Below are 12,926 nucleotides of genomic sequence, written 5' to 3'. Positions count from 1 at the left end.
TGGCCAGGATTGAGAAACAATGATTTAGGGGATTTTATGCATGTTATGTGGTCAGGCTGATCACATTTTTGACCCCTTGTCAATCAGCTTACAGTTGTAAAGACAGGGACTTTTTCAATATTAAATATTTTTTATTTTATTTTACAACAAATCCATCTTTCAGTTATACAGTGTGTCGACTGGGTACATATATCTTGTGCAAATATTTAGATTTAGCATACACTTATTACTATGATTACATTCATATTAAAACTACTCAACCTTAAGTATCTCATTATTATTACCTTTATTGTCAGAGTACAACATGTGTACAATGAGATTGGCTCACCTCTTCCTCTATCGAAGCAAATACAATTCTAACTGCTATTAATATGTGTATGATTAAATATGTTTTTTCTTTACTATAATTTTCGGGTAAAATCCCTAATAAAGATATTTCAGGTTTTGAGTCTGCGTGTTGTTTTATCATCTTTTCCAACCAGGTGCGCATTTCTGTCCAATATCAGGGATTTGTCATAAGTCGCTTTCTAAATTTTCATTGTAATGACAGGCCAGTGGCCGAGGGTCCGGATTTTGATCACGTGTTCTGCTTTCGCGAACTTCTGGCAAGCAAAATTAAGATTCACTTAACAACGGCGGCAACAAGGCTCCGTACCACCTTTATGCGGCTTTAACGAGAGTGCCCCCTCCTTTAATAGAAATGGGCAGTTTAGAAACACGAAAAATATAAATAAATCCTCTGAAATGTTATATGGTATTTCAGATAGGCATATTTGAAATGGTGTAGGTATTTCAGAACCATCTAAAACAGTATAAAGTTTCAAGTGGGTGGGGTCGGACTAGAAGACCTCAAAGGTCCCTTCCAATTCTATATGGTTCTATGGTAAATAAAGGTAAATAAATAAAATACGTTTTATTCATTCTTGCATCTCATAGCTAGGTCAACAGCGAGGGGTCGCTTTGCCAGCAACCAGCAACATTGGGTTTTTCCAGCATTTTGCAAATTGTGGGTATGATTGTTTTCCTTTCTAAAAAGAAAAAAAAGAAAGAAAAAGGAAATTTTGCAGGAAAAAAAAAAACCAGTAATCTCGAAAAAACACTCCACCAAAACAAGCCAAGCACCGAATAATCTGCGGAAGGCGCGACCACTAACTTCTGGCTTTCTGCAATTGAGCAATGCAAAAATGTTCGAAGTCTGGCTTGCTTTGATAAGCAAATGCTCGCTGGCCTTAGCCTCTCTTATTGGCTGGGGCCAGATTTTGACACGAATAATCTGATTGAAAAATCAGGGAGGGGATTGCAGGGCCCAGTGGGGAGAGGGAGAGGGAGAGCAACCAAGGGTGAAGTACACGGAGGAAGGGATCAACCCTTGGTAGATAACAGGAGTGTGGAAAACCTAGACACGCACACACACACGCCAGCCAAGGGAGCCCTCGACCATCACACTGCTCCCTGGGAAGCAACTTTCAAGGCTAAACTTCTACAACCATCCTCCAAGCAGGTGATTTCCCTTCCCCAAAGCAGTTTTTTTTAAAAAAAAATATTAAAATTTCCTGCATTTTCCTCTTCTTGCAAATGATGATCAGTTAGGAAACTAACCACGCAGGAATAATTTGTGCAATTAGGCAATGGGGTTTTTATTTTTTCTGGATAGTTTAATCTCTCTCTCTCTCTCTCTCTCTCTCTCTCTCTCTCGTCTTTCTCTTTCTCTCTCACATTGTCTCTTTCACATTCTCCCTCTCTCTGTACCTCATTCTTTCTCTCTCACACACAATCTCTCTCTCTCTCATTCTTTCTCTCCCTCCAATTAAAAAAAAAGTTTTTAAGAAGGTCCACCAGCATATCCCTTGCAAGAAGATTGTGTTAAGGTAAAAGTCAGCCGCTGGAGAATTAGGAAGGTACCTGTGTCCTAGGTAGGAATTCTTTGGATGCTTCCGTCAATTAATGTCCCTGATTTGGGTGGAGATGGGAAGCAAATTAATTTTAATTATTCTGTAAATTGCTTTGGGAAGGAGGAACAGAAGATGGGGGAAAATGCTTTGAACGAACAAATGAATTAAGGCATATCGTACCATTGATAGCTTGGCTAACATCGGCCGATCACTGGAAAGAAAGAATTGGACGAAGGTGTCTAAGCGTATGTAGCTAAGAAAGCTGGCTTGTAAATTAATTTTGGATTTTTAAAAAAAGCCTTAAATCTGGTATCATAGGCCAGGAACTGCAAAAATTTGCAATTATTAAGAGATAGCTAAAGAGTCACGTTTTCATAGCATACCCGGATTTCTGCAGCTCAAAATCTGAGAGCTTTAAATTAATATTTCTGGTTTAAATTTTTCTGAGAGAGAGAGAGAGAGAGACATCTTTTAGGGGTTTATTTATTATGATTTACATCAATAGTTTATTTACACTTATAGTGTGTTTTTAAAAGCATGTCCAACTGCCAAGAGTTACTTTTGCTACGTCTAACAGTTGCACTGAGCCAGTTTTGCAGTTAATTTTGCTATATCCAACTGTTGCATTAATGCTAGAACCTAGGTTTAAGTTTAATTTATTTTATTATTGATTCTTGGTTTGCTTTAATGGTTTAGCATAAAATATGGAACTCTAGACCTGTTTGGTTCATTAATGGGTACGAATCCAAAGAAGCGAATTTAATAAGAAAATGTATTTCTCCTAAATATATATAACAGAAGGGTTTGTGAAAGATGTTTTTAAAGTGTGTTTGTGCAAGGTAGTTGAAATCTGATAAATGTTGCCACTTTGGGTGGGGTTAATTTTAGGTTTTTTTTGCATCTTCTTATTACTGGTTTCTGCATTCTTTGCATGTCAACCTGGATGAAAAATTCTTGAAGTGTTGATTAGGAATAAATGGGATAGTGCAAAAATTAAAAAAAATATCTTAGGGCATTGTTACCGCAAGGAGCCCAAAATGCAGAAGTGAAAATCAAAACTATTGCAAAGATCAAGTTTGGTTAATAAAATATAACAAATGAATGAATGAAGAGTGAAGAAAGAGGGAGGGTATCTGCTTTAAGAGATTTTAATAATATTTGGACTAAGATTGAATGAGTGAAGGCCATGCGCTAAATAAATAAATATGAGTTAAAGAGAAGAACAATCAACATCCAGTGTTATAGAAACAAACCTCTTTACCAGTTGAGTAAAAGTGAAATTTGAAAGAACCAGCAACCGATTGCTTATTTGCACCAAACTGCACTCACGTGTTGCAAATGTTGGGTTTATATGCAAGTATTTGGTAATATCTTGGTGTTGCGTGAAGGCAGTTTTGCACAAACTCAGGCGGTGGCTTTAACTGCACAGAATTTATACCCTTTGCAAAATTGTCTTCTGGAGTTCTTGAATGCAACATCTTGAATTTTCCTAAATTCCAGGAAAATCTCTTGCCTTCCTATCTTAGAAGAGTTAGACTGTCTCCTTAAACCAAGAATGAGGTTGTTTGATTTAAGTCTACCTTGTTATGCTAATGTTCCCCACTGCTTGCTTAACTGTTTAATTAAATTAAACGTGGTTTGAACTTGAGAGAAAACATTTCATTGCATGCACACAAAGCAGGGAGAATAACTAACCAAAAACTTTTATGTGTTTCAATTTAAAGAGAGATGTATTTAGACCAAATCGTTCTTACTCCTAAGTAAATCTAAATAAGAATGCAATTTCATCAGCTGAAGTTTCATTGCCAAACTAGATAACATCATCAGTGCTAGAAGGGAGTGGGGTTTGTGGAGTGAAGGAAGAGGAGGATTGTGGGGTCTCTGGTGATCTCTGAGCTTGGTGGTTTTCTTGCCGACAGTTCATTACCAAATGCACTGATGATGTTACCTAGTTTGGTAATGAAACATCTGCAAGAATACCACCAATCTCCCTCTTACATTTTCCTAGCTAACTTTCTCACTTCACTGGTTGGCAAAACTCAGCTGGCCTATTTCAAGATTGGCCAATAGGCAGCTTTGTTCCGAAATAAAAAGCGCACAAGAACTGACTCTTGAATTTTAAAGTTTGTTGGGGTTGAGGAAGGGGAGGAAAAGCAGAGATAAGCATATGGAGAAGGAGAGATAAAACATTTCTGCATCTTGAGGACATGAGGTTGGAGCTGGCATCCGACACTCTGAGTGGGACTTGGGTTCGTATTGTCGAGTATTGGAGGCTGGAATTGGAAAACTGCGAATAGAATAGCCCACAAAATGACATGATGGGTGGATTGGAACTCCGAATCGTGTCTTCTGCAGCAGCAAACGTTTTTCCAGAATGTGTCTCTGCGTCATTTTTGCCCCCATTTTCAAATTTAGAAAGGGAGAACATCGAAGGATTTGAAGCTTTGCTTCCTATTCTCCTTCAACAGGAGAAGACTTCTGTCTTTGCCTATTCTATTCTCCCAGGCTTGTAGTTTGCTGTAATCTGGTAAAAAGACAGGCCCAAATCCAACAGAAAAGGTTTTCTGTTTCCCAGGGCAAGCCACACCTGCTGAATGTTTGCCCGGTTGAGAAACCCTGCCAAGCGACACCCTTCGTCTGTATTGCACAGACCACCTCATCACACTACTGGGAGCTGAATCTCCCCACAAGGCATATTCAAATGCTCCAAATTTGAATACATTTCTCCAAAGAGACCTCTGACCTTATTGCAAATATATGCTTCACTACGAAACTATGTGGTCGGGCTTAGTTTTGGGGGAGGAAAATAGGGTGTGTGGGGGGGAATTCTGCCTCTGCATACCAGCACCCATTAATATTCATCTGGCTAGCACCTGTCAGTGTGAGAGAGTTGAGGGCTGTTTGGAAACTGAAACAGTATTTGCTGTCTGAGCAAGGAGACAGCAAGGAGCCTGGGCGTGGCTTAGCTCAACTGTTCTGTACTAAAGCTGCTTGCTGGTGTGAAACTAAAACTCCTCTGCTTGCGTTTTGCATTTGGAACCAATTTCTTTTCAGATGGGGAGGGGGAGTAGAACTCCTTAGCATTAGAGCACGTTAATAATAATAATAATAATATAGGAAATACTCTAAATGCTCTGATGGCCATTTCAAAAAATCCTTTCTTAGTAAGGTCCTAGAAGCCAAGAGGAACATACATGCCAAATTTCAAGTTTGTAGGTTTTTATGGTTCTGGAGATTTTGTGATGATGCATGAAGGGTATTTCGCTTTTATATATATAGAAGAAGATAGATAGATAGACATTTATCTTCCAAAGGAGGGTGGGAATTCATTCAATTAAGTTCATTGCTTATCAGACAGCGGGTGACCGCTTGTCAACGATAAATTTCTAGGGTACACCCCAAAATTTGGCGATAGCATATTCTTCCCACGCTACTTCTCACTTTCAGATCTGGCTGGGATTGCATCTTTTAAATCATGGTTTCTTTCGGCAGGGTTTGTTCAAAGAAAGGTCGGGTTCAGTCATTCCCTCTGCGTGGCCTTGTGGGCTGTAACTAGCCACGGAGTTTGCAAGCTTAACCAGTGGTGGCTTCCTTCCTTACCTCTAAATATATATATATATATATCCCCAAAAGCTAAGATTGTGAGGCTGTATTTTCTCTGGCAACGGACACTAGAATTGTTATCTGTGTCGTTGCTGTAGGAGAAAATACAAACATTCATGCAAATGAGTGAATGCTTTATTACTTTCCAGTTTACTATCGTTTTGCATAGATTGTGCCAAATGTTCAGAGGAAATACAGATTGTCCTCAGCTTACAGCCACAACTGAGCTGACATTTCCACTGCTGAGCAAGACCGTTATTAAAGGGGGGGGTTGTCTCATTTTAGGACCTTTCTTGCCACCGTTGCTAAGTGAACCCCCTGCAGTTGTTAAGTTAGGGACGTGGTTGTTAAGCAAATCTAGCTTCCCCATTGACATTGACATAAGACATAAGAATTTTATTTGTCATTACACTCGCAAGCGGGTGCAACGAAATGACATTGCTAGCCAGAAAGTCGCATAAAAGGACACCGCGACCGTCATAAAAACAAGTCCGTTTCCCCAAATGTCTACATTTTGATCCCGTGACCGTGGGAATGGCTGCAACAGTCGTTAAGCGTGTAAAACAATCATAAGTCACTTTTTTCAGTGCCGTTGTAATATCGGTCGCTAAACGAATGGTTATTAAGTTGAGGACTACCTGAGAAGGTATTAATGGCCCATTCAGAAGAGCATGCAAAGATTTAAAGGTGGGAGAGAGAGAGAGAGAAGGAGAGGGAGAGAGGAGGTGGAGGAAGAGGAGAAGGAGAGGGAGGAAGAGAGAGAAAGAGAAGAAGGAGAAAAGAGAAAGAGTGAGAGAAATAGAGAAGGGGAAGGAGAGAGGGAGAGGGAGGAGGAGGAGGAAAGAAAGAGAGAGAGAGAGGAGGACAGGGAGAGAGGGTGGAGGAGGAGAGAGAGGGAGAGAATGAGAGAAGAAGGATGGAGAAGGAGGGACAGGGGAGGAGGGAGAGAGAGAGAGAAAGAGAGAGAGAGAGAGATGGAAGACAAGTTGATAATTCTCCTCCGTTCCTCCTCTCTTTTACAGCCCACCTTTTCTGGATCTCTGATCCCAGGGTGAACGCGAGATGCCACGCTCATTCCTAGTGAAAAATAGGAAGGTTCACTCGCACCATCATCGTGCAGTGGATGACAGCATCCTGGTGCCCAGGTGGGATACAGGAACCTCGGCGTCCTTCTCCGATGGTAGGTTGGACGATTTCCCCAGCCAGAAATCTGGAAAGTGGGGTGCTGGCTGTACCCACAGAAGAAACCTCTTCCACCTCTCCTGCTTTGTGTGTGTGTGTGTGTGTGTGTGTGTGTGTGTGTGTGTGTGTGTGTAAATTTCTGCCCTGGGGTAGCTGGTCTTTCTACCCCATGCCACAAATGCAAAGCCCAAACTATTCTGTTGGGATGCCACTTTTCTTAAGCCACAACTAAAGCACGGAACTTGGCTTTTGTGAGAAACACACTTATCTCCACAATTGTTCCTAAGGGACATTTTAGTATAATTTAAGGATATTGTCTTCTACTTCTCCTTTTCTTTTCTTTTTTCTTTTCTTCTTTTTTCTTTCCCTTCCCTCCTCTTTCCTCGTCCTCCTCTTCTTCTTTTCCTTTCTTTTTCCTCCTCCTCCTCCTCCTCCCCTTCGTTTTTCTCTTCCTCTTCTTCCTCCTCCTCTTCTTCCTCTTCTTCTTACTTCTTCCTCCTCTTCTTCTTACTTCTTTCTCTTCTTCCTCTTCTTCCTTCTTCTTCTTCCTCCTCCTCCACCACCACCTCCTCCTTTTCTTTTTCCTCCTCCTCCTCCTCCTCCTCCTCCTCCTCCTCCTCCTCCTCCTCCTCCTCCTCCTCCTCCTCCTCCTCCTCTTCTACTTCTTCTTCTTCCACCTTTTCCTCTTCTTCTTACTTCCTCCTCCTCTGCTGCCTCAGTTGGATTAGAAAAGTGAGTTGCAAACATAATCTTTGCAAGGCTGGGAAAATTCTGAGTAGAAAATTTCACTGAAAGGTTCAACAAGATTTTTGAGCCGGACGAGAACTTCCGGCAAAAGGGGCGGAATCATTTCTCAAATCCGGAAGCTTTCTTGATCTGAAAGCTTCGCTTATGGACCATTTTTGGCATTACAGTTATTTCCGATGACAGCGTCGCTGAAGACAGCAAGCGCTTCCAGGCAGACAGCCCACCGTGCTGCTCCCCAAAAGAAGAACAGCATCTCCAGAGGGACAAGGAGGAGCATTTTCCCATTCAGAGTATAACCCTGACGGCACCCGAGCCCCCAAATCCCGGTGAGCGCTTCCGGCTGGGTTTTCATGCAACCCCCTCACAGCCAACGAAGGCACATTTATGGTTGACACCCAGTGAAACAGCCTCCATTGCAATGCACACCGATGAAGCCATAGGGGAAAAACGGTGATCGATAGAAGAGAGTATTTGTAGCTCAGGGCTGGACTGTGGCCTCTGTTTCGTGACCCAGCTAGGAACATTATCAGTACTAGACGGGGAATGAAGGGTGTGGAGAGGGGAGAGGAAGAGGAGGAGGAGGAGGAGGAGGGGATCAATCCATTCTCCAAAGCACCTAAAGGCAGGACAGAAAGCTGTGGATAGATTATCCTTTCCTTGGTGCTCTCTGAGCTTGTTTATTTTCTTGCAGACGTTTCATTACCAAACTAGGTAACATCACCAGGGCCCTTTTCTCACTATGTCCCACACTTAGTGAGAGTTGGGTAGAAACCCCCACTCCCTTCTAGCACTGATGATATCACCTAGTGTGGTCATGAAATGTCTGTGAGAAAAAAAAACCAACAACACCCAAGCTCAGAGAATCCCAAGGACCCCACAGAAAAAGGCTAAATTTATCCAGAGAAAAAAGGGCAAGTAAGTCACGTTCTCCAGGGAGTTTAATTCTACCCCGAGGCTCTTCCACACTTGGCAACCCAGAAGGGACCCATCCTAGGCCCTGATAGATAGTCTGGCCTGATCAATAGAGTTCCCAAGCCCAGTCTTAGAACTGATCCTTAGCTAGAAGTCCCTTGGATGCTCCAACGTTCTCGGATGTTCCTTTTCCTCTTGTCTCAGAGGTGCCCATCCCGGCTTTCAAATCTCAAGTGGAGAAGGCGTCCGCTTTCTACAGCCCCAGTTTTGCCTGGAGCTCCTTCCGCCCTCCCTTTGGCTACAGATCCGTGTCTTCCCCTGTGCTGGAGCACCCCCTTCATCTGTACGGGCCCCCCATCCTTCCTGCCTCCGACCTGCCTCTCGATTACAGCATGCCGTTCTCGCCGGAATTGGGGAGCTACCATTGCATCATATGCAACAAAGTGAGTGGCTGGGAGGTTTGGAGCAGAACGGAAAAGCCGTTTTCAACCTGAGGTGGTCCCAGGGGGCTCCATAAAGACTTGAAGCAACATGATATCATAGCAGTCTTCCAATATCCGAGGGGGTGCCCCAAAGAAGACGGGGGGGGAGGGGGTCAAGCTATTCTCCAAAGCAACAGAGAAGGCAGGACAAGAAGCAACGGATGGAAACTAACCAAGGAGAGAAGCAACCTAGAATTAAGGAGAAACTTTCTGACAGGGAGGACAATTAATTAGTGGGACAACTTATCTCCAGAAATTGTGGGTGTTCCATCACTGGAGGATATTAAGGAGAAACTAGACAGCCACTTGTCTGAAATATAGTGTATGTCCTGGGCTGGACTAGAAGACCTCCAGGGTCCCTTCCAGCCCCTATTCTATTCTAATTTAAACCTTGAGCCCTGTGACCGTGATCCGTGGCTACAAAAATAATTTTAAAGGGGTCCCGTCATAAACCAAAGGTTGAGAATGACTGCAATGGAATACTTTATTGGGGCAGGTGTGATTAAGATATACAAGGAGTTTGTCCCCGGTGCAAAGCAACAGAGGAATAATAATCGTAATAAGGATACCAATAAGACGGGTTCGTCGAGAAGATAAGGATAGTAAAAATCATACTACAGCCCTACAACATGGGTGAATAGACAGGTAGTCCTCACCTTACGAAATTCATGTTGCTAAGTGAGACATTTATTATGTGAATTTTACCCCCACCTCCCCGTTTAACGGCTTTTCTCGCCGCTGTCATTCACCCCTGCAGTCGTTCAGTTAGGAACACGATTGTTAAGAGGATCTGAGTTCCTGTCCTTGATTTTTGCTTGTCGTCCAAGGGAGACCACGTGACCCCGAGGACACTGCGACAGTCACAAATACGAGTTTCACCACCCTGTGCCACCTTTTGCTTCCTAGACGTTCTCGACCCCACACGGGCTGGAGGTCCACGTTCGAAGATCCCACAGTGGCACTCGGCCTTTTGCTTGCAGCGTTTGCGGGAAAACATTTGGGCACGCGGTCAGTTTGGAGCAACACACCAACATCCACTCTCAGGTCAGTCTGGAAGCTGTAGAGCAAGGTTTTCAAGGTTCCCGATCTGAAAAACTTCATTCTCAACTTCCCGCCATTGTTTGCGATATAGTTTAGCCTCCATTTTCCCTCCTGTGAAGTTCAGTGTGGTCCCTACAGTTGGATTCTTCCCTCTGGGATTCAAATAATTTAACAACCGGTTCACTGCCTTAATGGTTTCTTCCAACAACCAGTTCCCCAAACGGCTCAGAAAGGTAACAACCGGTTCTTTGGAACTGGTGCAAACCGGCTGAATCCCAGCACTGTTCCTGCTGTCTTCTTCCACCCTCCCTTCTCCCCTTGGTGTCCTGACCCCCCAGGAGAAAAGCTTCGAGTGCAAAATGTGTGGAAAGACGTTCAAGAGGTCCTCCACCTTATCGACTCACCTGCTGATCCACTCCGACACCCGTCCGTATCCCTGCCAGTACTGCGGGAAACGTTTCCATCAGAAGTCGGACATGAAGAAACACACCTACATTCACACAGGTGAGCGGGAAAAGCTGATTTTACTTGTCATAAAAAGTCAGAAGGGTGATTGCAAGACCCCGGGAGGGAGATCCTGCAAGCCTCAGAAATACACGCCAGTTGTATTTCATGTCCAGATTGTCTGACTTTTGATCGTGTGCCAAAAAGGCTCCTCTATCCCTTTGTTTCCCCCAATGCTGTCATAACTTCGAACGGTCACTAAACAAACAGCCGTAACTCCAGTATGACTGGTTTCACTGACTGTAATGCTGCCGGCGACCTTCAATCCGGGGTGGGATTCAGCCGGTTCGAACTGGTTTCAGCGAACAGGTAGTTCCAGCGATCAGTTGGCCCCGCCCACTCACCCCTGCCTGCGTGCTATCCTTTATTTCAGGGATCTGCAACCTTAATCACTCCAAGAGCCATTTGGACCTATTTTCCCACACAAAAGAAAACCCCGGGAGTCAATAATTCGACAACCGGTGTGACCGGGTGGGCGTGGCCAACTCGATGTCACTCCCTCCCACCCAGTCACCTCCTGCTGTGGAATATGGAGTCAGTTTCCATCCCCCGCCACCCCCTTACCTTCTCAGGCCAGTAGAGGAGTGATGGGGGAGGGGAAGGGCCAGCCAGTGCTGGGATCAGCCGATAGGGAGCCACAGGAGAGGGCTGAAAGAGCCACATGTGGCTCCAGAGCTGCAGGTTGCCGACCCCTGCTTTATTTCCATGTTTTGAAGCCCAGCTGATTCGCGCGGCACCGCGTATTGCCGCAGATCAGCTGTTTTTTTTACTCACCGGGGCTGCAGCCAAAGGTAAGTATTTGCTGTTTTTAAAACATTGCGCGCATGGACTCACCAATCCGGTTATTACACCAGCTGAATCCCATCACTGCCTTCAACCCAACTGGCCACTGTTGAAAGCCCGGCTGAACCGAAAAGCGGGGAGAAGGCAAGAAGGACCGATTGCGATCCAGGAAAGTTAAGACCGGATTGCCACCGCCACCACGACCGTCGTTCCTAAAATGTTCCTTTTTCTCTCCTTCTCGCCCAGGGGAAAAGCCGCACAAATGCCAGGTGTGTGGCAAGGCCTTCAGCCAAAGCTCTAACCTCATCACCCACAGCCGCAAACACACCGGCTTCAAACCTTTCACCTGTGATCTGTGCGGGAGAGGTTTCCAGCGCAAGGTGGATTTGCGGCGTCACCGAGAGAGCCAGCACAGCCTCAAGTGAGAAGAGGATTCCGATCGTGGAAGGAGCTGTGGAGAAGGGTTGGGAACTTGCAGCCCGAGAGCTGTAGACGGTCCTTGTCCTGGGTTGTAAATCCCACCCACTTTGGCTCTAGCTCCACCCATTTTGCTTCTGATGCCGCCTACTTTGGTCCATGGCTCCACCCACTCACTGGCGGGGTAGATCTCCGACTGAATCTACAACCGTGAAAGCTTTTTAGCCCATCAAAAGCTCCGTTGGGTTAAGAAATGGTTGAATAATAATAATGATGATGATAACGCCTGTAAGAAAGATTACTTTTTTTCCTTCTCTTTCATCAGGGATCTGGAGTAAAAAGTAGCAAAGGATTTGAACTGGTTTGTGAAGTCGGAAATAGAGAGAGAGGGCAAAAGAATCTAGATTTAGTATGCTTCTTTGGGCTTTGCAAATGCGACGATGTTCGAAGACTACGTTAAGGGAAAGTGTTTAGGGATGGATGCCAGTGGGTGGAATAAACAAGTCAAATCTGCAAAAACTACCCATAAAAAAACAAACCAGACACCAGGTTTCTGTGGTGGAAGACAAAGGATCTGGTGTTCATGGATATTTCCATCGCTACCCACGATTTACATGATCCCTGTGCAAAGGCAGCAAGATTTTGTCTCTGTTCAAATCTCTGTTTCCTGGTTAAAAAAATAAAATTGAAGTCAATAACAAACAATTTGAGTCCTGAAGCCTCCTTTGGTGTTGCTGAAAGAGATCAGTCACAATGTATGACACCCCAGGACGTATTTAGACAAACACATCGAAGCCTCTATCCAGGTTCAGGCTTGGAGCAAATGCCTCGCTTAGCGGTGGGAATTCAATCGTGGCAACGAGGTCGTAAAATAGACCACTGGGACGCCCGCCAACTTTGGAAATGAAAGCCCGGAGTGATGTCATGGTGGCATCTGATGATGTTGTCAAAGTATTAGATAGATAGATAATCAAAGTTGGAAGGGATCTTGTGGGTCATCTAGTCCAACCCCCTGCCCAAGCAGGAGATCCTACACCATTTCTGACAGTCTCTTCTTGAAAGCTTCCAGTGATGGAGCTCCCATAACTTCTGAATAACAGAATAATATGGATAAAATCACTCTATTATTTGCCTCCCGGCTTTTCCCCAAGGCTGGGAACCTGCCAGCGTTTTGTTTTGTGTGTGTGTGGGGGGGGAAAAACAGACATAAGTACATGCCAGTTGCCAAATGTCTAGATTTTGATCATGTGACCATGTGGATGCTGCAAACTGAGCATGGAAAACGTTCTTAAGTCCCTTTTCTCAGGGGCGCTGTGAGTCCAAACAGTCATTAAACGAACTGTTGTAAATTTGTCAGGGGAAG

At 44.3% G+C, this 12,926-nt stretch overlaps 1 protein-coding gene across 1 annotated transcript; it reads left to right on the top strand.

Moving 5' to 3' along the window:
- Positions 1–1,365: 1,365 nt before the first annotated feature.
- Positions 1,366–12,262, top strand: GFI1B (growth factor independent 1B transcriptional repressor). Its single transcript, XM_026712366.2, has 7 exons — positions 1,366–1,501; positions 6,518–6,675; positions 7,592–7,750; positions 8,541–8,779; positions 9,725–9,862; positions 10,198–10,363; positions 11,393–12,262. Exons 2-7 carry the CDS (start codon positions 6,558–6,560, stop codon positions 11,569–11,571), a joined length of 999 nt encoding a protein of 332 aa, XP_026568151.1. The 5' UTR covers positions 1,366–1,501; positions 6,518–6,557; the 3' UTR covers positions 11,572–12,262.
- Positions 12,263–12,926: the final 664 nt, after the last annotated feature.

Source organism: Pseudonaja textilis, chromosome 17 (assembly GCF_049901715.1).
Source record: "Pseudonaja textilis isolate UNSWEBS1 chromosome 17, rPseTex1.2, whole genome shotgun sequence".
Lineage (NCBI taxonomy): Eukaryota > Metazoa > Chordata > Lepidosauria > Squamata > Elapidae > Pseudonaja > Pseudonaja textilis.
The sequence above is the reverse complement of the archived record's forward strand: the minus strand, read 5'-3'. Positions and strand labels throughout refer to the sequence as shown.

What these genes read in the sequence shown, in the direction of transcription:
- GFI1B (XM_026712366.2), top strand. Translation starts at nt 6,558, where the DNA reads ATGCCACGCTCATTCCTAGTGAAAAATAGGAAGGTTCACTCGCACCAT. An exon ending in ACACCAACATCCACTCTCAG is followed by an intron (nt 9,863 to 10,197) that starts GTCAGTCTGGAA and finishes CTGACCCCCCAG; the next exon opens with GAGAAAAGCTTCGAGTGCAA. An exon ending in ACACACCTACATTCACACAG is followed by an intron (nt 10,364 to 11,392) that starts GTGAGCGGGAAA and finishes CTTCTCGCCCAG; the next exon opens with GGGAAAAGCCGCACAAATGC.